The sequence below is a fragment of the Gigantopelta aegis genome, chromosome 3 (assembly GCF_016097555.1).
Source record: "Gigantopelta aegis isolate Gae_Host chromosome 3, Gae_host_genome, whole genome shotgun sequence".
Lineage (NCBI taxonomy): Eukaryota > Metazoa > Mollusca > Gastropoda > Neomphalida > Peltospiridae > Gigantopelta > Gigantopelta aegis.
In genome coordinates this window covers 24,235,896-24,262,278 of record NC_054701.1, presented here as the reverse complement: position 1 = coordinate 24,262,278, position 26,383 = coordinate 24,235,896, and the positions used below count along the sequence as shown (strand labels likewise).

General features: G+C 36.8%; 1 protein-coding gene and 1 long non-coding RNA gene across 2 annotated transcripts in view; one reads left to right on the top strand and one right to left on the bottom strand.

Moving 5' to 3' along the window:
- Positions 1-9,171, top strand: part of LOC121389402 (cytochrome P450 4F6-like) — a 13,869-nt gene extending 4,698 nt beyond the window's left edge. Inside the window, exons 2-12 of the mRNA XM_041521017.1 lie at positions 2,383-2,527; positions 2,978-3,147; positions 3,440-3,564; positions 4,178-4,240; positions 4,543-4,666; positions 5,095-5,239; positions 5,825-5,954; positions 6,485-6,680; positions 7,235-7,317; positions 7,659-7,724; positions 8,304-9,171. Coding sequence (XP_041376951.1) covers positions 2,383-2,527; positions 2,978-3,147; positions 3,440-3,564; positions 4,178-4,240; positions 4,543-4,666; positions 5,095-5,239; positions 5,825-5,954; positions 6,485-6,680; positions 7,235-7,317; positions 7,659-7,724; positions 8,304-8,418 — 1,362 coding nt within the window. The 3' untranslated portion in view covers positions 8,419-9,171. The remainder of the gene's footprint in view (positions 1-2,382; positions 2,528-2,977; positions 3,148-3,439; positions 3,565-4,177; positions 4,241-4,542; positions 4,667-5,094; positions 5,240-5,824; positions 5,955-6,484; positions 6,681-7,234; positions 7,318-7,658; positions 7,725-8,303) is intronic.
- The window catches only part of LOC121367730, a 49,957-nt gene continuing 25,822 nt past the window's right edge, over positions 2,249-26,383 (bottom strand). The window contains exon 2 of the long non-coding RNA XR_005957427.1: positions 2,249-2,555. This is a non-coding gene — a long non-coding RNA (uncharacterized LOC121367730). The remainder of the gene's footprint in view (positions 2,556-26,383) is intronic.

Sequence of the window (26,383 nt, the reverse complement as noted above, 5' to 3'; positions counted from 1 at the left end):
TCTCTTCCCTTCTTCTTTCTTTCTCTTTCCTTCTCTTTCCCTCTCTTCTCTTCTCTATCCCTCTCTCCTTCCTCTTTCTCTTCTCTTCCTCTCTCCTCCTCTCCTCTCTCCTCTCTCTCCTCTCTCTCTCCTCTCTCTTCTCTCTTCTCTCTCTCTCTCTGCATTGTCCCGTTTTCAGAGCCGGGACGAGCGCCCACAAATTTTCTACTCCTGTCACGGGGCGGATTCTATAATACCCGTAACTGAAATAAAACACGATTGTCCAAATATCTCTCCTAACTGTATATCTATTAGATCTCTCTGTAACGGGCGGTATTTACCCGAGTATGGCTCGTCTAGGTATGATCAGAGATACGATCCTATATAAGTATATATTATTATAGCACGTTTAATTCACTAGAAAACACAACAAAAACAAAGTACACTTTGGAATCTGTATTAACCTACGCTGACAAATGTACAGCCGCAGTAGTTAATTAATAACAACAATAATAACAACCTAGAACTGATCACTTAATTAGTTAATCTCTAGGTGTCTAGTTTACACAATATGCTAATCACTTCACCGTGACACAACACCCACACGTGTAATAACTGAGAAACGCTTCCAGGGGAACTTAATTAATAAAGGAATTACAGCTCTATTCCTAACTGGTTAATTTTTAATTAACTCTAACTACTCATTTAGTAACCTTGTAACACAGAATTAATACTGGTACCTATCACAATAAAGACAATAACCTACAGTTGACCTAGGTCTTCTAGGATGACTGGCTAAGCTTTATATTACCAAATACTCGTATAATGTTAGAACAAAAAGTCTACGATTTACTTCGTCAGATGACCGAAGACAATGTCTAAAGAATATTGGTATAATACAGTATTAAGATATTTAAAGTCACATCAATCACATCAAGGTTATACACAGAGCAGAAAATACATATTTACCAAAGTCCCCTCTGAACTAATATAGATCGTTCAGTGGACGACGTCCGTGATCCCCTGGAGCCTTCCTAGTTCTCCCAGATATCTCTAAACCCTAGCTATTTATTATAAACCAGAAAATCGCCTGGGGTACAAGGCGGTCCTCCCCCTATCATCTGATATTCCACCTCTCCCAGAGTCGGTATATTTCTCTGATCGTCAGACTGGATGTCGCCATTCCGCGAGCAATCCCCTGGCCATAATCAGCACTACCGGAGATATTACGTAACTACTAGCCACATGGCCTCCACACCTGCTCTGGGTGTGTATTAGGCGTACCTATCGAGGACCGTCGCGCAGAAGTATTACGTAACAAGTTGCCCATCTTGCTAAGTGCAATTTGGAACTGCACACGGCCTTCTAAAACAATTAATATCGCCACAGGCGAAAACAAAATTAAGAGCATGTACCGTCACAGGTACTTTTTACACATATACATATTAATGTTTTCTACTAAAACCACTCAAATATCTGAATGCTTCGTCAGGAAACTGCTGGCAATTTTCTAGATGAAAATTAAATTAATTGACAAGTAAACTCTTTTTCTTTTTCTTTTTGTTCCTCGTACAAGTTAACTTATAAGAAGATAATTAGGTTCAAGGTTGACTTTTTATATGCGTTAAAACTTTCACTTTGTTGAAAGGCGAATTGCCTGGAATTGTCTTTAATTTCTAGATCAGTTACATGTCTGCATAGTAGTTATGTTTTTAAATTTATCATTTATTTTATAACCGAAACTGTATTTTAACATGTGTTTTATTTTATGGCATACGGAATTAAACAATTGTTTTCAAAATAACTTGTTTCATAGATTGGTGTATCCTGTGATTGTTAAAACGTGTCAAAGTAAAAGTTTAGATGTCTAAATAAAACGCAACTGAATATACTTCATATACATGCTCCTTTCATTTTACATCCTCTGTCTTCGAAACACCATGCAATGTATCGGGAAATAACCTTAATAATATAGTTTTATAGGGGCGATATGTCCCCGATCTAAGCAATCAGATTTACCCTGGGGATATTTCAAACAATGGTCTCCTTTTTTTCCTTGTCCAAAGCACAGTTTATTGCAACTAATTTTAGGTAAAACAATGATTCAAACTTGTGTAGTTTAGTAATATTTCTGAGCTCAGTGCTCTCTACATACAGCTTTTGGTCTCTTCAGTCTTCAGACATTTTACAATTATTGGTAATACACAGTCTTCCGGGTGGGACAAAAGGGAGATCCTTATGTGAAATTTGAATCAAAACTAACGCAATGAAATGGCCCCCATTTAATTCAAAACAAACGCAATGAAATGGTTTCCTTTTGATTCAAAACAAACGCAATGAAACGGTCCGCGTTCATTACAAACAAACACAGTTAACACTGGTGTATCGTGTCTGTTGTTGTAGATCCCGGGACCCAACGAGGCTGGTCTGAAGTTCAAGCGAGACCTGATGAGTGTTATGCCTCGCCTCAACCTGCTGTGGCTGGGATATCTGCCAATGGTGAACGTCAAACACCCGGAGACAGCCAAGCTTATCTTGAAGACATCAGGTATGTTCAGCGTGTGGTCAAACTTAACCTTTAAAAGATCGACAAATCGTAAAAATTAATCTAAAACAAAATGACAATGGACAAAATTATCCTCATATGGTTAAAACATATCCTAAAGAAATCAAGTATATCACAAAAATTATCACAACCACACATCAGTTATTTCTTATCAGTTTGTTGGTATTCACGTATACGGAATATCAAATGCTGAAGAAAAAAACATAAAATAGTTTCTCAAATGACAATGCCATAACATATTTAGGTTATCACGCAAGCACACACAGTCACATTACATTTACCAAAGACTGGGCTTGGGATGAACATGCCTGGACCTTTATACTGGATATAGGCACGTAAATAGAGCTTATACATACATTCACACTACAAACATCGTTCTTACGGGCCTGAATAAGGCCTACTGCTTCGTTACTCTCCGTGGTTTCGTTTCAGAGCCAAAAGGCGGCGCTTATGGACTGATTGAACCATGGGTAGGGGACGGCTTGCTTATAACCGGTGGTAAAAAATGGGCGCGAAACCGACGTCTGCTTACACCGGCTTTCCACTTCGACATCCTAAAACCTTACATCACCATCAAGAACAGAGCAGCGGATATTTTCCTGGTTAGAAATAAAATACAGTCATTAAACGATTTTCAAACTATTAATTTTCTTTCAGTTAACGATCACCCTAAATCGGGATAATATTTCAGTTGCCTACTTAAAATGCATTACTATCCTACACAATGGACTAGATACATCCAGGTTGATACATTTTTAGTTTATTATATTTTCCTATTCAGCTTATTTTTGCATAGTTTATTTGTACATGCAACTCCACCAGCTATAACCTCCCACATTTCAGGTAGAATATATAATTAGGACTAGCAGTAAAATAGTTGTCCTTTCTTTACAGAACAAAATAAAGGAATTTGCAAAGAACGACCAGTATTTTGAAGCGTTCTCTCACGTCAGCATGTACACACTTGATGTCATACTCAAATGTGCCTTCTCGTTTGACACAGACTGTCAAAACATCGGGCAAGTATTAATAATGAGGGCTATACTTAGCTTAAAATGCTTAGGACAAAAATAATTAGTAATGATTGAAAGCAGGATTAAAGTTACATTATTAATAATAGTAATGCAGGGTCTTCATTAACACAAAAAGTATATATTTGACACAAAAAATGGCATTTTTCGTATTTTCAATAATTGTTCCCACTATGTACCTGCTAGTTACAGTCACGCACTAGACAAATCATTCAGAAAACAAAAACGTTGCTGAGTCTAGAAAATTATGGGATCACTATTCCTTTTTCATAAAAGATCAAAAACAAGAACAGTTTGCGGTATCTGGAATTCCGGAAAAACTGAGAGATTTTCTTCTCTGGTTTATTGTTATTATTGATTCATTGTTGTGTTATTCAGGTAGTGAAATGCGCCACTACGTGATCACCGAGTCTGACGTGAACGACGTCTGCATCGGCGTCAGCAGTGGCGGGATTATCTCACCACTGGCTAGGGTCCACGTTTAAGTTTTGGGGGAACTCAAATAACTTGACTCAGTATTATGTTGCCATTCAATAACTGGTAAACGATATAGTTTTAACCATTATTACCTTGTATTATTTATGATAATAATTATTTTCAGAGGAAAGCATCCATATGTTCTGGCAGTAAACGAGAACTCGGAACTTCTAGCTCAAAGATATTTGTAAGTTCTTCATTTTTATTAAGTCAATATGCAACAGTAACATGTATGTCAAAAACTCTCTATTGCCATTATTAATATCACCAACGGCGATAAAAATGCAATAATAATTCATACCAGAAGCAAACAGGATTTTCAAATTTGAAATTTATAAACAAGGAGTTGATAGCACTGTGTAATTTAACAGTGTAAAGGATGCAATAGCTAATGATATTTTACAGTGTCTAAAGATTAGGGTCAATGTCCTTTAGAAGCCACGTTAATGATACATCGTTATATTCTAGTTATATTGTGATTGGTTTCAGCAAGCCTTGGCTTCATCCTTCTTGGATCTACAATCTAACGTCTGATGGACGACGGTTCCATAAAAACTGCGACTTTGTCCACAAAGTGGCTGAAGATATTATTGCCAAGCGAAAAGACGCTCTGGTTAGTATCATTTTTGTTTTCGTCGTATTACAATAAGATGATTGTATCCATATATGATTTCATACTTCCTGATAATGATAATTCTTGTTTTTAAAGCGAACTGTCAACTTTGACAGTAAATGCGCTTAGATTAATAATAATATACTTAGTGTTTAATGATGGTCTATAATCCATCCCCGTCGGTGGGACCATTGAGCTATTTTTCATTCCAGTCAGTGCACCACGACTGGTATATTAAATGCCTTGGTATGTGTTATCCTGTATGTGGGATGGTGTATATAAATGATCACTTGCTGCTATTGACACCCAATAGCTGATGATTAATAAATCGATATAACGACAAAGTGACCCGGGGACGAACGTAGTCGTTGTAACGAGGTCCGACTAAATATATATATATAATTCAGCTATTGTTCTATCATAATCAGGCTTCTGGTCAAGGAGACGAAACGACCACGAAGAGAAAGAAGTGTTTGGATTTCCTCGACATCCTCCTTACAGCTAAGGATGAAAATGGAGTTGGTCTGAGTACCCTTGAAATACGAAACGAGGTCGACACATTTCTCTTCGAAGGTATTGTATTTCTAATGTCAATTTTACGTCTGGTGGTGATTATTTGAAATTGTTTTCTACATGTGTATCACCAGTTAAAGTGTTTTGGTTTTAATTAATACACCATGCGATTTTTGGCATACAGCTGTTTATTTTGTTTTTATGAAAACTACTCCCCACCCTCATATTTTAGAACAAAAAGGTCTGCAATCGTTCGGCTTACTTGCCATAATCGGCTTGTCCTTAGCCTGCATTTCATTTTAACTTATTTTCGTGCTTATATCCAATTAAAGTCCAAACACACTGTCCTGGGTACACACCTCAGCTATTTGTGGGTTAGGTGTTGTTAGTGATTAGTGAGAGAGAAGAGGGTGCAGTGGCCGTACACCTACCCATCGAATCGTTAACGCTATATCTGGGTGAGAGCCGGTACCAGGCTGTGAACCATGTACCTACCAGCCTTGTGTCCGATGGCTTAACCACGACACCACCGAGGCCGGTCTCAGTCTGCATCATTCATCCTCAAGGAGTCGTTTAGGTTTTGGCATGTTGTTGTTGCCGTTGTTTCGCTTATGGCACAATAAATGCATTCTTCCTTTCTACCAGGACATGACACCACAGCTAGCGCCATCTCGTGGACAATGTTCTCACTAGCTGGACATCCTGAACACCAGGAGGCAGTGCAGAAAGGGATTGATGACCTCATGGCGGGAAAGAAAACAGAAGACATTGAGATGTAAGGATACTGAAGTGTAATACAAAGGCTTTTTTAAAAATACATTTTCGTTAAGAAATGCCAGCTGAGTAATTAATAAATATAAATAGTATTCATTGTGAATGTTGTAACTTCCGTAAAGCATTTCGCATGGGACTCACGTATTTGGACTCTTTCTGCCGTACTCAGGCGGACCCAGTCTTGTGCAAGCACACATACACGCAAAAACACACTCCCTAAAAACCCAGAATCTCCAGCATTATTTCTTCAAAATGGGCCAATATTAATCAAAATCCATCTAAACTTCCAGCAAAAACGTAAAATACCCTTGGCTAAATATCTTCAGTGATGTTGTTTAGATACGCCATCTCCCATAGTCTGCAAGGTCATAGCCAGACCGTACCATGCACAGTACGTCATGAACGTTTAGAATACAAAACTCCACTCAAAATCACTGGGAAATTGTTAAGTTGAATTTGTACATAGTCAGTTTGGGTTGATAATATTTCATTATGTTTAATTAATTATGTGGTCATTTTAAACTATTACAGGGAGGATTTGGCAAAACTAACACACCTAAACATGTGTGTTAAGGAATGTCTTCGCCTGCACTCCCCAGTCCCATTCATCCAGAGAATAACCACGCAGGACATGGTGATCGACGACAAACCCATCCCTGCTGGCACTGCCATCAACATCCAGCTGTACTGCGTCCACCACAACCCACTCGTGTGGGACAACTCCATGGTCAGTAGTCAACGACGTCACTACCACTATCACTAGTACTAATTAGTAATAACATAGGCAGATCCTTTTTGTCTACTACTACTATCACTACAACTCGTGCTATTACCACAACACCTACTACTACACCTGCCATTACTACTACTAAACTGCTACTGCTACTACGACTGCTGCTGCTTCTAATGCTGTTACTACTATTACTACTACTACTACTACTAGTAGTACTACTACTACTGCTACTATTACTACTGATACCGCTACTAATACTACTACTAGTAGTAGTAGTACTACTACTACTGCTACTACTATTACTACTGCTAGTGCTACTACTACTACTGCTGCTGCTACTACTACTACTATTACTACTACTACTATTACTACTACTACTAGTACTATTACTAGTACTACTATTACTACTACTATTACTAGTACTACTACTATTACTACTAGTAGTAGTGCTGCTGCTACATTTACTACTACTACTTCAGCCTCAAAACCAGTTTAAAATGTGATGAGGTGTCGTTAAAATATCTACACCTGTATGTTTTATTATTTAGGAATTTCGACCTGAACGTTTTGCACCTGAAAATTGTGACAACAGAAATGCCTATGCTTTTGTGCCGTTTTCAGCAGGACCCAGGTCAGTTTAGCTTAGCCTCGTACGATTCAAATTAACATTAGTTACAATAATGATATAAAATTATAATATTAGATTACTTTTTAAGCCCGAACCTGTATGAAAACATGTCTAAGTCCAGTTGATAATAATACATGAAATAAATTTTGGAAGGTTATATTTTTAAAACAATATTATGTAGTAATGTTTATATTTACGATAGGGACTGACCAACATAACAGGCTAAAGCTTAGTTCATATAATTTAATTACGACAAATAAATCCAATATTTGTCAATTTTCAAAGTTTCATAATGCTTTTTACTTTCAGACAATACTTTTAAGGTTTTTATTTTTCTTCTTCAGAAATTGCATAGGTCAAAACTTTGCCTTGCATGAGATCAAGATCTTCCTCGCCAGACTTCTACATAAGTATGTCCTGTATGAATAGTTACTGTAGTACCGCAGTGAATAGTATAACGATGTTCAGCCATAATAATTAATACCGCAGCAAATATAATTCAGTCATAAAATTGTATTGGTTTATTATTTCATTGCGAGAATCAGTTATCCACTATAATACAAATTTTAAAAGATTTGATACCCTTGAGATTTGCTTCCATAGCGGTTAGGAAAATCGTTTAATGGAATATAACATACGATAGTAATGTTGTGATCAAACTTCTGGAAATCTAAATTAAAACAAATCACTCGCTGGAAAAACGTTTGGGAATATTGGAGATTCAAAGCCATAAATTTAGCATTTGCACTGGGGTTTTTTGGTGTGTGTGTGGTTTGTTTGTTTGTTTTTGTTTTGTTTGTTTCTTTGTTGTTGTTTTTGTTGTTTTGTGGGGGGTTTTGTTTGTTGTTGTTTTTTGTGTGTGTTTTGTGTTTTTTTGGAGGGGGGGGGGGCGTTTTGGTTTTGTTTATTGCTTGAGGGTTTTGGGGTGGGGGTTTTTTACTGTTACCTCACTACTTATGTTAATCACGTTTTAAAATTGTTTGTTTCAGATATTCGATTAAGCTGGACCCAAACCACAAAGTCCTGAAACGAGAAACCGTTACCATGCGTGCTGAGAACGGCATCAGAATCAAACCCATTCTGAGACAAAAACACGTCACTTGATCTGACTATCGGGTGGCGAAATGAACATCATGAAATACAGATATGATCTTAACACGTGGGTGTGCTCCATGGCGGACTCGATTCGCGAAAAACGTTACAATTATGACGTTGAATATCAAGTATAGTAGGACTATAGGCCTACTCGAATGAAAGCAAACACATGTACCGTTATAAACATTTCAGTGAAATTATTTGTATATTTTTATTAATAAATATCTCTTGAGGTAATTTATAACACAGGTGGCGTGAAACTGCATTATAGACAGATTTAGCAGCCACACCTTTACTGTTACGGATAATGGTAGGTCGTCACTTTGAGTGTAGTTGGTGACGTTAAGGCTTCCCGCTCTTTACGATTAAAAGGCCTGCTATACATAATAAATGTGTGGCTAATATTTAATTTAAATAAAAATAATAAATAAATAACACTTTTAAGAATGCCGCCGTCTTTAAGTTACTGTCCGTGCCGATCTGCGAAACTAGCTGAACGATTAGTCCTGTACTGTTACCGAAACATATAGGACCGAATTAACGAAGCCTGTTATTATTAAATGCGGGTGTTAAAGCATTGTACCTATGTGCAGTTACACGTGTGTAAGACATACACAGGCTTTCTAAATTCAGCCCATTATAATAATCCGTAACAGTAATAGTGTGGTTGCGAAACCTCTCTATTGTAGTAAATCCATGTTAAGTGAATATATTTAATTATATTATAGGTTGTTTTTGAGATTATATTATCTTGTAAACAGATTAATTCGTAGTTTTTACTTTCTTTATTTTATCTCTCTTTTTTAGTTTAAATTATTAACATAAGCGTACGAGACGGGGTGCAGGGGAGGAGGGATAAGCTAGTGCTGGAACAAATCCTCAAATTCGAGTAAAAACAACAGATATTCGGGCAAAATGAGCTGGAATGAAATCTTTGTTCACCATGTATTTCAAATCTTTCTGCCAAAATATTAGTTGTAAACCATTGTAGAAATGCGTAGTGATTTGTTTGCAACACTATATAACTTTTTGGCAGTAATGTTAATATGAATAAATGTTGTTATCCAGATTCGAGCATTTTCGTTTAATTCGAGTAAAAATCAGCCTGGCCCCCACCCCAACCGGCGCGCGCGCACACGCACTCGCACACGCACGCACACACACACACACACACACACACACACACACACACACACACACACACACACACATATATGGGAGCCCGTACGCCTATGATTATTAATTATGTGAATGTAACGGCAACTTAAAGTCAAAAACCGCTAACATGGACACGCATCCGGTGTCCGTCACAACCCGTGCGCTCTTCATCATAACGTTCGTGTCCATCAAAAACCGAGCGCACTCCATCATAACGTTGCGTCTCCAGATACCATGAACGTGACTAGCGCTACGTGGCGCTGTCAGTGGCAGTCGGCAGACAAAATACATATCGTGTTCAACATATCGAGAACAAGCAATGTTATCTTACTGCACGGCTCTGACATGCCATTAACATGAGTGCCAAGTGCCTGTTACCAACACCCGACTAGCGAGCGGGCAGCTTACACGTTCCATTTCCAGCCCGAGCGCAGGAAAACATTCTTCATGTGCGATCTGTCAGTCAGTTTGATGCAACTTGACAACTGGTGAAATATATCACAAAATTTATCTTCGACGCGCGTGATGTTTGGCGAGATAAAAAGTAGTTTTTTTGTTGTTTTTCTTCTTTTTTCCCCCTTTTTTTCCTTTTTTTTTTCTTTCTTTTTAAATCCTTTCAAGGACTAAAGTACTAAAGGGCTCACTTTTCTGTACACTAATTTTAAGACGAAAAATCAATGTGTATGAAAAATATGAAGAAATATCGCAGAATGGACTGACAGAGCGCGCACTATACCCTTGGACCACACCAATCCAAACCTCGCGGCCTTCCGTTGTTGCCGGTATCAACTACATACTATAGAGAATACTACATGCATGGCCGTTAGATAATATTTACCCTACAACGAATTGCTTTAAAACGAATCTAACGAGCGAAAGCGAGTTGAATACCTTTTAAAACAACGAGTTGTAAGATAAATGGTATCTAACGAACACGAACGAAGTACATGTATTCCATTTCTTACATATCCTTAAGAAACCAGGTATAAAATAAATTTAAAAGTATTTTTCAAGTAAAACCTATTTACGGCGTTTGTGCGTGCAGTTAACTTATGCATAACAGAGAAATCGATTTCAGGTTAACTTATTGTCACAGAGCAATTGATTTCGATTGTGGTTTTTTTATTGATGGCAGGACAGTGGCGACAGCCATCCGTATGTTTTTAAATTGTTATCACACGTATGCGTGCGTTTTCAGTATGTATTATAAAAAATAACGATGTTCTCACCAACTGGTGTGTGAGAACGTATATTAATTTTATATGCATCAACCCATATGCACATTTAAAATTTTTGTTAACGCCTCACCATATAACATTTACAAATTAAAATACAAACACACCTATAACTTAAATAATCTCATGCATTATTGCTCTCGACGGTTATAACCAGCTGCCTTGTTCTTAATTACAGCAGTTTGTAACGCGAAACACTGAAGTTTGAAATATCTTCCCGCTTTACAGTGTAAAAATGAAGGTTTCGAAAGAGCTAGACCCGACCCCATAAAAATAACTTCGCTCGCCACAGACTAGACCGACCCCCTGCACAATTCCCTGCACACACGTCTGGATATCGATTATAGTTAAAGTTCGTTTTGTTTAACGACACCACTTCAGCACATTGATTAATTAATCATCGGCTATTGAAGGAAGGAAATATTTTATTTATGGTTAAGGACCACACAGATATTGAGAGGAAACCCACTGTCGCCACTTCATGGGCTACACTTTTCGATTAGCAGCAAGGGATCTTTTATATACACCATCCCACAGACAGGATAGTACATACCACAGCCTTTGATTTGCCAGTCGTGGTGCACTGGCTGGAATGAGAAATAGCTCAATGGGCCCACCGACGGGGATCGATCCCAGATCGACCGCGCATCGAGCGAGCGCTTTACCACTGAGCTAGGTCCCGCCCCCATCGGCTATTGAATGTCAAACATGGAGTAATTCTGACACTTATTCATCAGTGGAAACGCGCTACGTTGTTTTCTAATGCAGCAAGGGATCTCTTATATACACTTTCCTACAGTCAGGAAAACACTTAACACTGCCTTGGACCAGCTGTAGTGCACTGGTTCGAAAAAACAACAGAAAACAACCCAATCAGTTCCATGGATCCACCGAAGTGGTGATATCGATTAGCGTACGACGGTAAGAAAATGAATGTGGATGGTCTATTTTGAATGATTAAATATATATGTTTGAAATATGTCTAGATTATACTCTGGAGTACAATTTTAAGGGAAATTACCACCAAAGCAATCACGGCTGTCGTAAAATGTTATCCTAAATTTAATACATACGTCTTTTAAATAAAAATATTAAAATATACCACAAATATATATACCACGTCGCTCTTAGAATTACAATTAATCAAAGAAATTGGGATCTGAAGTTGCTTGTTTCTAATTAAAAAGTACTTGTATTTTTAAAAAAAAAACAAATTTGTATGGGTTTTTTTTTAATTGACCATAATATGCTCCAAAATAATTTAACATTTTAAAAGTGTTTAATATAATCTGCAGTAAGAAAAATGCATCCGCTGGAGTGGTTTGATCCAACGATGCTGGCACTTCAGGCGAGCGTTCTCCCAACTGAGCTGCCGTATTGCACAGATATACCGATCAAATTAGTTTGTGGATCACGTACATTGAACAGGAAGGATCCTAAACTACCTACTTCCGTACAGCCCCTCCCCCCAAAAAACAAACAAACAAACAAAAAACACACACACAAAACCCCACCCTCAAACAAACAAACAATACAAAAAAGATTTTTAAAAAGAATAAAAATAACTATAAATAAATTTAAATTAAAAAAAAAGAAAAAAAAAGTGAAAAAGTAATAATGATGCTAATTGTAATTTTAATGGAATATTACATGTCTCAGGCGAAACCCGTTTTTAATTGTTTTTAATAAAAGTTTCAAGTATTGGTTTTGAATAACGACACCACTAGAGTCTAGACCACATTGATTTATTTATCATCGGTTACTGAATGTCAAACATTCGGTTATTTTGACATAGTCTTAGAGTAGAAACTCGCGACATTTGTCCATTAGTAGCAAAAACAGGATCGTATCTTTTGATATACTAGTCGTGGTGCACTTTCAGGAAATATCCCAATGCATCTATCGAAGGAGATCGGTCCCAGACCAACCACACTTCAGGCAAAAGCTTTACCACTGGGCTACGTCCCGCCCTTGTTTTTAATTAATAATAATAATAGAAGAAAAAAAACCCCACTTCTGTCAGGCTATCTGGTAATACAAATGTATCATTTCACGTAAACATATTAATTTAATTTCGTAAAGCTAATCACTCTTAATAAAAATTTGTTGTTAGCCGGAAACGGATCATGGGGCAGGGGGACGGCGACAATACTTCACTTGGAAAAGGCATCATTCACACTTCAGAGTCTGAAAGTTATATATATCGAAACCTTTGCTCCGTGAATTGTCTGATAATTGAAGAAAAGGCAACTCAGAAAGTGCTGTGATAATATCTGACAAAAATGTGACACGTCATTTTTCATCTTCCGTTGGGCGCGAGAATTTCTATTTCCCGTCCTGACAGCGGTGACAGTATTCCGCGCTGAGCGCGTGCGCGGGAATGCCGTTGTTTAGACACTTGATGACAAAATTAATTGAAAAAGGCTTCAACAAAGAAGCTGGCAAATTGCGAAGTGGAAAGTTTACACCACAAGTACTGCAGACAAATGGAGAAATTTTAACGCCACGAGATATCTGCTGAAATGAGATGCATTCCAGACATTTTCCTTAGCACCTCTTAACGCCGGTGCTGCTGATCATAGACCGTATTCAGTCGTGTGTTAATATTAACGCTTAATGCCTGTCTTACGAACGCATAGACGGTACATCCTTTGTCAAACAGTTTATGTATGGATGGATGGACGATGGCTGGATCAAAAGTTAAAGTTTGTGCCTGAACCTCTTTTGGATATAGGCACGTTAATAAAGTACCCATAAAGTTTTGTTTTGTTAAACGACACCAATAGAGCTCATTGATTTATTAATCATCGGCTATTGGAAGTCAAACATTTGGTAATTCTGACATATAGTGTTATAGAAGCCCGTTAAAAAAAATTTGTCCATTAGTAGCAAAAAAGACTTTTAATGTGCACCATCCCACAGATTAGATAGCTCATACTACGGCATTTGATATACCAGTCGTGGTGTACTGGCTGGAATGAGAAATAGCCCAATGGGCCCACTGATAGGGATCGATCCTAGACCGACTGCACATCAGATGAGCGCTTTACCACTGTGCCCCGATAGCCGGATCAATTATGGATGTTCGCTCCTTTAAATACCCATAGGTGTACTTTAAGCAGATTTGCACGTATCTTCCGGTGAATTGGATTTGTGTTTTTGTCTTGTATATGAGCGACATTCCGCAATTAGATTATGATTTCACCAAAAAGAGAAACAAAAGTCTGACATTTCTTTGAAAGGTGGTAAACTATAACCCGTATAAACTTCTTCCAGTAAAACAAAAGCAATTTAGACAAATTTCGATTATTATTGTCACTTTCCCTAAAGTCTGTTGAAGATAATACGAACTGGCAAAATTCTCACTTTTAATAGTATGTGTGTTTATAATTTATGGTGTAATTTTCCACAAGTGTGTTTGAACTCTCGATATAGAAGTACATGTAAACATCAAAAGAAAAAAACACCCAGTTAATTAGTGTGAATTTTCATTGTAGCTCAGCTGAGTACTGGATTCTCCATAGACGGTCCCTGGTTCGAATCCTCTTAGAGAAGCTTGATTTATCTGTTACATTTGCATGGGCGGATCCAAGGGGGGGGGGGGGGGGGGGCCAGGGGGACCAGGGGGACGCGTCCCCCCAAAAAATTGTTCAAGTGCCCTCAAAATGTCCAAGTGCCCTTTTTGTTTGTAGAATTTTTTTTTTTTAAGTAAACAATAATTATATTGTAGATAAATGAAATCAAGATTTTCGTGTACATGCGCAAGCTTGCAGATATGTGTCTGTGTTATTGAGTCTCAATGGGGCCCCATTGAGGTTCTAACGCGAGTGACGCCAATTTACTTCATTATTGCTAGTATATTATGACGTAGAACTGTAGGAATTCATATTAATTGTAAATATCAAAACTTGTAGTAAGGTGCCCTTTTGACGAGTCAATGTGCCCTTCTTTTTTGGTCCCCCCCTAAAAATATTTCCTGGATCCGCCCCTGATTTGTGGGTATTTTTTAGCATGCCTAAATTATAAGGTCCGGGGCAGGACGTATCTCAGTGGTAAAGCGCCCGCCTGATGTACGGTCAGTCTGGGATCGACTCCTGTCAGTGGGCCCATTGGGGTATTTCTCATTCCAGCCAGTGCACCACGACGGGTATATCAAAGGCCGTGGTATGTGCTATCCTGTCTGTGGGATGGTGCATATAAAAGATTTATTTGTACTAATAGAAGAATGTAGCGGATTTCCTCTAAGACTATATGTCAGAATTACCAAATGTTTGACACACAATAGCCGATGATTAATAAATCAATGTGCTCTAGTGGTGCCATTAAAGAAAACAAACTTTAATTTTTAAATTATACGGTCCCGAATTGCCTAGACTCTGATAGCGATTTGAGGCAGTAAATAACTTTCGGCTGCGTCGAGGTGCACCGAACTTTTGATAGAGAAGTTAACACTACAAGTCCTGTGATTGGTGATAACTGTGAGTGTGTTGGTTGTAAAACAAATTAGTTTCATCTGGGCTAAAAATGTATGCAGTTTTATCAAGTAGCCTTGTGCTTGAAACATGCATGGGGTACCTGTAAAAAAAAAAATTGTGCGAAACTAGGGGTGTTGTAAAAACCTCTGGTTACACCGAAAATGAGCCATGAAAGGTACCATTTTCCTCAGGTAATACTTTGAGGTAGGAGTTGTAGTACTGATATTTATGGGTCATAGTTTGGTTGATATATTGCATATAGTGTTTTTAAACAAAAACGTTAACATGGTCGCCTATGGGATTTTATTTGGTATAGTACAACCATTAAGCACATACGTTAATCATTCACCTATAGTCCTACCCATCATTCTATAAAAATGTTTTTTGTAAATAATTTCAGTTTGGTTTGACGTAAGAAGAAAAGTAAAAGTGTTTTGAAAATAATACTATTGTTGTGTGCAATTTACAAATCAATCGGCTAATAAATAAATAACGTGTAGTGAATTCCATATTATGAAAAAAGGCGTTCCCTGTGGGACGGACTATAAGTGGGGCGTTTTTTTCAGAGACGACGAACCCCCTCTAAAAATATTATGGATACAATCCTGAAGAGAGAGAATGAGTACCCTTTTAACATGATCCTATACCACTGAGGTTTCGGGCATGTCTGTCCCGGGCCCGACCTCTGGATGACCAGTGGTCTGGTCCGGGACAGAATAGGAATGGACAATTTTTAATTATTAAACCAAAATTGGGAATGGGACTTTAATACTATACAAATTATTTTAGAAAGCGCATTATTAAAAATACTAACTTTAAATATTATTAAATAAATGTTGTGGTCGCTAATAACTTCAGTCGGGCGATTCAAAAGGAAATAAATATAATAATATTTAATCAAAAAGAAATTTTAGCCGTAGGGAGGTCAAGTGGAAGGTTGGGCTTATTTAGTAGTGTTGTTTAAGAAGAGACACTGTTCCTATGCGGAACTTCAGTGTGACCAACCGAGAGGGGAGGGAGGGCGGGAGCGGGTTCTAGACAAACCTAGCCAACCCTACGGCCGAAACCGCCTACGCCTTATAGCCTCTCTACCATCTATCAATCCTGGAAGTGTGAATTAATGAATTGACGAAACCCCAGCACGAAATGAAAAAAAAGGTTTTGTTCAGCGACATCACTAGAGCACATAGATAGTATTCATCATCGGCTACGTTTTGTAAATGTAACATAATTATAGTCTTAAAGGAAACCAGTTGCATTTTTCCATTTGAAGAAAGGGAACTTTCCCACTGACTTCTGAGAACAAGCCATGACCTTTGAGATACGAGTTGGGACGGGGCAGCACAAAACAGTCGGTGGATCTATTCAACTGATTGCAATTTTCTCTTATTCCAACCGCAATTGTTCAAAGGCCGTGGTATGTGCTTTCCTGTCTGTGAAAAAAATCTAGCAGGTTTCCTCTGATGACTACGTGTCAGAACTACCAAATGTTTGACATCCAATAGCTGATGATTAATTAATCAATGTGCTCTAGTGGTGTTGTTAAACAAAACAAACTTTAACTTCCATGACTCCATATTTTATTGAAGTAAGACTTTGGATGTGCTTTACTTTTTAATCTCCTCATCTACAAACTTCAACTCTTAAACAAAAATAGGCATAACAATCTGCTATATTATGACATGGCAACATGCTTATCAAACTTTAAAATCGACTTCTCGATCTTACAAATAATATAAATCGGGGGAGGGGGGTTAAAACCCCGATGCTGTCGTGTAATTTACATACACCATACCCAGATTCATTCCATGAATTAAGCCGTATTTACACGTTCCTGATGTTAAACATACGAGGGAGTCGGAGAATTTATAAAAATTGTTCTGTACTTTTGTTTAAACTTCCACAGAAATAGAAACATCACGATCGTGATTTACTGCACATAGTGCCACATACTATTAGTATTTTTAGCATATTTTGTCAAAATCGTTTCACTTGTTACACTTTAACAATTGTTAGTACTACATAGACAGCAAATGGCATTTAAAAAAAATTGTAATCGTTCTCTGCACATGTACGCCAAAACCCATTAATTTCAATGATGTGTATGCTGCATAAGTTGCTGTCGTATATAAATCGAACGAACCCTTGATGTGTGCGTGTGTGGGTGTGGGTGTGTATGTGTATGTGTGTGTGTGTGGGGGGGGGGGGGGGTAGGGTTCTATCCTTTGACATTAATTATTGCAGACTATGTGCAAGTCGTATCACTACTTTTCAAGGTTAGAGATGGAATCCTGGAGGTATATAGACTAGGTCTATACGTGAAAATATTAGTCAAACACACCCAATACTGAAAATAATAAAATTGAATATGCGCCCAAGTGTTCATGGAATTTTAATAGATTGGTTTTGTTGTTCTAAACCATTGACATTTTAGCACTGATAGGATTTAATAGTGGGTGTGTGCGGAAACCCTAAAATGAGCTATTCTTGTAAAGCAACTGTGATTGCAGTTTGTCGTGTGGTTAACTAGAGTTATTTCCCTTACATTGAAAATCGACGTTGTGTCTGGATTGTAATAGTCGCTTTAAAACATTAACATTCATTGCATGTATGTAGTTGGTTATTATTATTATTATTATTATTATTATTATTATTATAACAACCTACGTAATAGAGGTTATTACCAGAGTGCGTTTCGGTAATAGTCAGTATCATATATTAGGAATAAAATTTCTATTATGCGAGCCTCTGGAGAGCATAATATATTATTTTTATTCCTGATACTAGTATATGATATTGACGATACCGAAACAAACGAGGGTAATAATCTCTTTATCATATAATCTCAAGCTTAATTTAACGTGTTTTTGTAAACTGCGTACGCAACTTTAAATTTAAATTGGAGTATGATTATATGAAACACTGTGTCCTTCTGAATGGAATATCCTTACATAAAATAAACTAATACTTGACGTTTTTTGTGTGTTCGAAATGCTGGACAGCTTTCAATATAAAGTTGCTATTAAACGTTTTTTGTTTGATGATTATGAATGCATATGTAAATTCTGGAGTGTCACCGTAGCACGTTTACTTACATGTCAATAAACGTAGTGCCGTGACCTGATTAATTTGCAAACTGAAAAATATCACATACTTTTATTACACAGGATACGTTACATATTATATGATATATATATATATATATATATATATATATATATATATATATATATATATAAACTTAACTAATTGATGTTGATATTGGGTAGTCTCCTAGCTTAATGAAAATGTAAACTTAAATATGCTACGCTTTGTTGATCAGATAAATTTACGATCATCTTAACATGAAACATATTAACCCCCTCCCTTACAATTAGGACGGCATAATCACAACTCTTCTTAAATCGTCTTCCTCTAACTACACAGTTGCCTTTTTTCCATTTAAAAACAATGTTATGTCGTTCTTACATACAGCCAAGTTTCAAATAATTATAATGTCCTAGGCGTCAATAGGGACCGACATTTAATGTCCCTTTATTGTGGTATATTACTGTGTTGTTATTTTTAATAATAATGTGACAAAACACGTTGAGTGTTACAATTTACAAATATATTTAAACTAATATTGTTAAACTAATAATTTGATTTTACAAAAATTATTTAATAAAACTAATAAACTAAATATAATTAAAACCAATCCTCTTTTTTTCTGAATAATACAAACTTTCAATTATTCGTAATATCGCATTGTTTTATAACCTTGGATGGGTAGCAGTTATGTCCAATACTGTTTCTTAAGTAACCATATATGAATTTGTTAAAACAAATATTAAGCAGTTATACATTTTATTATATGACCGCCCTCGGTAGTCTAGTGGTTAAGCCTTTAGCTTCGATCTGGTATGTATTGGGTTCGCATCTCATTACCATCTCCTACTAGGATTGCGTTTTAATGGTAAAAGCCGAGTTAAGCCTCTCATTAATAACTACGATAGTATTATGCCCAGGACAGCGTGTTTGAGGCTTAATCTAATATAGTAGGCCCTAAGCACGGAAATCAAGTTCTAATTAATAATATGAAAAAAAATTGTGTGATAAGTATTGAAACAAAATTGCCTGCACCTATGAAACAATTATTTCTGGGTTGGTCCTGCGTGTTCTGGGAATATAATATATCCAGCATATACACTGATCAATCAAACAGATGTATTAGTATTAAATATATTTGCAAATGAAAAAGACAAGCAATAATTCACGGACTTTGCACATTTTATCGTATCAGGTAGATTCCATGCTTTATCTCCGTGTCATGTCGTTTAGCAGATGCTTGGAGAATATATTTTTATTAGCTGTTTCGCACGGTTCATAAAATTTACATGCTTCATAAAATGTACAATGTTTAATTAAAATAGTGTGGATTATATTGGTAATACTGCTTGTTTGTTCAAGCTGGTGCCATGTTGAAAACAGATATGTATTAGTGCATGTACGTGTGTATTAAAAACAATAATAACATAGCAAACCAAATTTATAGTATACAAAAATCGTGTTGTGTATTAAACGGATCTGTGTTATATTGTACGGGCTATTCCCAGAAACAGGCACCTGCTTAAGTCCACACTCACTCCGTGTGTAGGTTCCCCAGTTATGAATATATAGAGTATGCGAAGATGTCTAGACATTTTGTGTAGGATCTAACTATATCAGACAATCGAACACGTGGCTAGTAAATATATAACCACGTTTTAGCATATGCAGGGTAACAGGGTAACCTGTTATAACTTAAAAGTTCCCATCTATGCACAAACATCAACATCAACAAAAACAACAACAACAACAAAAACAACAAATAAACAACTATAACATCAACAACAACACATCAACAATAAAGAAAGAAAGAAAGAAAGAAAGAATAAAGAGATAAAGAAAAATGACAAGATTTTGGTGAAAACGTTTTGTTGTTGTTGTTTTGTTTGTTTTTTATTAAAACATTTTTTATTAATTTTAAATCAATATGTACCCGACCATGGTTAATAAAACCAACACACGTTAATTTACAGATCAGTTTTCTGAAACTCGTAAATTCCCATTTACAACCGTCCAAAAATATTTTAGAAATACGTGTCAAGAGTATATATGGAAACTAATTGTATCAACTTGTGGCGAAATATTTAAAAAAAAAGTATTATATTATTGTGATTTACTTTTCAAAACATGAAAATTCAATACATGCACACAAAGAAAATTAGTTATAATATTTGTATATAAAGTTTGTTTTCGTTTAACGACACTACTATTTGTATATAAATGCTTTACAATAGTATACATACAATGAAGACAGTCTTGTTAAAACTTATACAAAATGTATATGCTAACACACGAATGACCTTTTTGTAGCATTAAACTTCCCAATTACAAGCGAAGACAAGAACTTCATTTATATGTAAACGATGCATGTTAAAAAACACAGTGACGGGGATTGTTGCAGCTTGCACAACATCTACAGCTATAGTTTTATCTGTACGTGGAGAATAAATCCATTACCGAGTTGTTAACACGCGGGTCAAGTCTTGATAATCCGAGAGACCTTTCTGCCACCTGCGAAAACCCCAATCAAGAAAGTGAACACACACGTCGAAAGACAGAAATATAAATGTTGTATTCTGGACTGCATCTCGCTCAAACATCCTCCCCACAGTGAGACTGTACTGATCTTTGCCGTCAGCACCCTCCTATTAACTTATTAAAACGTCGTTCTTCTGCCAAAATCCGGCTTTCTTCGATAGAAAAGTATGCTCGCTAAACTAAACACGTGTTGAATCTTCGAAGTAACATGACGTCCCGAGAGAGAGAGAGAGAGAGAGAGAGAGAGAGAGAGAGAGAGAGAGAGAGAGAGAGAGAGAGAGAGAGAGAGAGAGAGAGAGAGAGAGAGAGAGAGAGAGAGAGAGAGAGAGAGAGAGAGAGAGAGAGAGAGAGAGAGAGAGAGAGAGAGAGTTCCTTAGGTACATAGGCGTACGTGCTCCCATTTTTGTAGGGGGGGGGGGGGCAGACTGGCTTTTGCCCGAATTAAACGAAAATGCCCGAATCTGTATAACAACATAATTTTATTCATATTGGCATTCTGCCAAATAGCTATAATAAGGATGCAAAGGAATCACTACATGGATTACAACTAATTTTGAGGTTGGAATGATTGAAAAATACTTGGTAAAAAGGTCTCAGGTTAGCACATTTTGCCTGAATATCTGCATCATTTTTGCCCGAATTTGAGGTTTTTATCTAGGACGTGGAGGGGAGGGCAATTGCCACCCGCTGTCCCCCTGTCTCGTACGCTTATGCTTACGTGTCGCTAGTTGCCATCATTTTCTAATTAAAAACAAAAAGTAACTCTATCACGCGTAGTTCTGTAACAGTCATATTTGTTATAAGAAATACATATTTAGATTAAAGTCTTGTAAAAAAATCTTGGAAAACGGGTTTGCGATTTTGTTTGTCTATTACACTCAGTGTTTATTTTAGTTTATTTTTTCTCTTCATTTCAGCCAGTGCATGACGATTGGTATATCAACAGCCTTAGCATGTGCTATTATGTCATTTTGAACGGGTATACAGATGACGTTTTTCTGCTGTGATCTCTAGTAGCAATATGGAATTTTTAAGACCAACAGACGCAACTACCATACAAATACATGACTACTAATGGGATATTTTTAAACAGTCATTTCTTTCCTAAAATTGCACGAGAATATCCCAGACTTTGAAATGTATATATACTCGTGCCAGTGCGTCATCAATAACGATTGTTACCATGATGGTCTTAGCCATCTTAACAGCGATGGGGGCCTTGCAGACGACCTTTTAAGACTTTTGAGTTTGATCTGCTAGATCAGATTGCAGTCGTGTCTCCCGGACGAACCCGCACAACTTATTAGACTTTAGTGTTACACCCTCTCTTCGAGGATTCCATAGAAATTGATTTCTCTTATCTCGTGCCGTCAGATGACGAAATGTCCAAGAACGTGAGGAATCCATTGCTAAGTCTTTGCCGACAGCACCGGGGTCGTTGTTTCTGAGAAAATTTGTGGAGCAGGCTTTTGTTAGGTGTTGGGGGGTTTATTTCCGTTTTGACTGACGACGGTGATAGGGAATTCAGCTGAGTGAAAATCCCATCTATCTGTTAACAATGCGGTGTTTGTGCCCCGAGAATACTGCCTGGCAGCATGTTATTCAACGGCCAGGGTTAATTAATAATTAATAGTATAATCACTGTTCTTCCAAGCTGGCAATGCGACGTGTAATGGCGAACCGGAAAAGCACAGGAACTTTAAAAGTTGTGACGTCATGCGGAAATCCTTGTACACCCTTGTTTAAGCATTGACGTTTATTTTTGCAAAGAGGGGAATGGGTAGTTGTTCAACAACATCCCAAAAGGTTAAAACGAGTTAATGGTCATTAGGTGCTAAACACTCGATGATGGGAACAGATAAATCCATTGTTTTAAGCAAGTAAACCTTAGCAACCAAATAATTGTTTTTAATAAGCTGTAAAAGTACTAAATATGTCTATGTAATCACCTATATGTTGCTACTAATATATATTGCTATGTGTTGTAGTGATTTAGGGCCCCAACCCTAACACTACGTATTCTTCTGGGACAATAAAGATTATGTTTGGGGTTTTTTTTAAAGAAAGGTAAAAGTAGAGCATCAGCCCTTGATATAAACGTTCGTGTGATACACGTACATTCCATCTTATACAGTCATTTTGGCTTAGCCACGAAATGGGAAGCCTTACCAGGCTGGGATATGTCAGATTCATACCAATAGAACCTTTGCCGTGGTAATAGTGTGACTAACTGCGCACGTCCTAATCTCCGCCAAAAGTTCTATATGTCTCTGTCAGAATGATTAACTAGTTATAGTACTTAGCGATACTCGCTACCAGAGACTTAAAGACATGTTATCCGTCAATTCATTAAAAAAAAATTTATTCTTGTGCTTGTATACAGTCCAGTGTGCCGTTTTACAAAGAGATCTTAGCGCTAAGATCATCTTTAGTACATACGATATTTATGCACTTAAGGTGATCTTAGCGTTAAGATCGTTTCGTAAAACGGAGCCCTGGACGGTGGATTAATTTAAATAGAAGTCGGTTAAAGAGATGTCAGTGTAATAATCTTCAAACTATCTCAATGGAAGCCGGTAGCAGGATGCGAACTCAGTACATACGAGTCTTACATTTGATAACTTAGCCAGTACACCACTGAGGCTGATGCAAAGACCACGATTAGGTCTATCTACAGTGTCTTAGTATATGTTTCGGCATTAAAAACATTATTGTTTCTGCAGCTTTGAGTCCCCACCCACATCCCGGTTTAAAATTTAAATTAAATTTGTGGACAGTGGCCAACACACACAGCTGCCCGTTAGGATTTTTTTTTTTGTGTTTTTTTTTAAAGCAAGCGTATAAAATTAAGGACTTTTTTCTTTATCAAATTTTCATAGGTTTCAGGTGGTAAAGGCGCTAGGGCGTCAACACGATAGACAAACAGTGCACAGTCGTCTCCCCGTTAACAAGGGGGATAATCTAATCGTTATCGTTTAGGCGTCTAGAATTTAATATAATTAGATGAGCAAATTCGACAAATTCGGTTAATGTCGCATTGCTTCAGAGAGATCGTTAAAAGTGAATACACACGCCACCGAGGCTCACAGCGTATGGAGAGAGAGGAGCAGAAAGAAAAGGTTCTTCTGTTGATGATGACAATAAGAAGGAGATTCAACAATAGAAAGACTGAATGTAAAAACAGTTGACGGATCAGCGATTAGAAAGGAGAGAGGGAGACACGCCAAGAATATCTAGAAGAAAAAAGCAGTGATGAGTTCGTGCATGTAGTCAAGAAAAAGAAGTTTCCTGAAGTTTACCGAAACCACTAGAGCACATTGATGTATTAATCTTCGGCTATTGGATATCAAACATTTGGTAATTCTGACATATAGTCATAGAGGAAACCTACTACACTGTTTCCATTAGCAACAAGGGATCTTTTATATGCACCATCCCACAGACAGGATAACACATACCACAGCCTTCGATATACCAGTCGTGGTGCACTGTCTGGAACGAAAAACAACCAAACTGGCCCACTGACGGGGTTCGATCCCAGACCGACCGCGCATCAGGCGAACGCTCTATTATAGGAAATAATTTAATCTACTAGTAGAAAATATATTTTTATTGGAGAATCTTTATCACAAACAGATGCTCACATGTAACTATGATATAGCACTTTTAAGTGGTTGCAAGATTGTGTAAATTTCTAATGTACTAATATTGAATTTATATTCACTAAATATGCTGATAATAATTAATAATTTATTCAAAATAATCAGTTAACTTGCAATTTTAAATTAAAAGTTTGTTTAAAGGTAAATGAAATTGACACATATCATCAAAATGTGTTATAGTCTGTTCCAATAAAGGTCACAAATCTCCTGTTTACTGACCATCTTTATTTTAATTTCAAGAGTAAACACCACCATGTACATAAATGAGAGCCAAAACAAGTAAATGCTAAATTAGGTAGAGTATCATTAAATAGGTATTTACAAAATATTTACTTGTCAGTTTAATATGAAAGAAATAATTGACGAAAATTATTTTTATTCTATTTCCGACACTACTTTTAGTTTATCAACGCCAATGCTATGGGCTGGTTATATGTGGGACAAGGTATTATTTCATGGCACGCGGTTTATTTAGCGCTCTAAAAGGTTGCCTTACACTAATATGTGTGTCATGGTCCAGGGTGCACTCCAATAGTTAAGGAATGAAAGAAACAGCCATCATGTTTATTTGTACAGATACTACAGTATTATATATGTTCCAAAATCAATTAATGTTTTTATTTAGGGTGACACCTGAATTTTTTGGCATGTTAAATGAAAGTAAAACGGCGACAGCAGGTTTCCTCTCTCAATATCTTTGTGGTCCTTAACCATATGTCCGACGCCATATAACCGTAAATAAAATGTGTTGAGTGCGTCGTTAAATAAAACATTGCCTTTCCTTATCTCAGTAGCCGATGATTAGTAAATAAATATGCTCTAGAGGTGTCGTCAAACAAAACATTGTTATGTGTGAGTTATGTACTGAGCACCGAGTACCTAAAAACACGACTCCGCCGGGACTTGTACCTGAAGCCTTGAGTGCGTGCCTCTTGTTCAGATAGACACGCGACAATACACTGGTTCCGTGCTGGATTAACACGAAGCGGTTTACAGGTAATAATCGGTTTATAAAAACATTACACAGATTAAAAACGCATCTCCAGAGAAAATTAAAACTAACCATATAGAAGCTGGCTATACGCTCTGGTTTATAGGATAACAGCATGGTGGTTTATACATCCCTTGAGGTGGGAAATGGCAGCAAGAGTCGGGTTTTATTCACGTGTTGGGGAGGAATTATACATAAATACACTCATGCTACTCGGTTTGCTAAGTGCAGAACTATGTTCTAGAGCTTACAAATCGATAAATAAAAGCAATGTTACGTCGCATTATATAATAAATATGATATATACAGAATCTGTAATTGTTCCATAATCTTCTCCATCGTATTCAGTGGATCGTTAAATAGGTCGTATGTTCGTATAACAGTAAATTAATTTAGATGGACTTTCACAATATGCACGGGCAAAAGAGTTTTTAAATTTACCTATCTTTAAAAAAAAAAAATTGTTTGTTTGTTACATTTGTTTTGCTTATTTGCTTGTTTATTTGTGTGTTTTTATTTGTTAATTTTAAAAAAAAAAAAAAAAAAAAAAAAAAAAAAATAATCAATATTTTTGTCGACATTTCCATCTCACCGAAACTAGTGATCCACGACTAGTATATCAAAGGTCGTGGTATGTCCTGTCCTGCCAATTTGGAAGTTTTTGTTAATATTGTTGCATATATGAAAATAGCGAGTTTCTTCTCTTTTTCTGTAAATCAATTACAACAATTATCAAACATTGGTTGTTATAAAGGCATATATACTAGATAAATTTTCAATACCCTAAAAATCCAAAGGAGACATATTCTAGAACTTGTGTATGGGGGT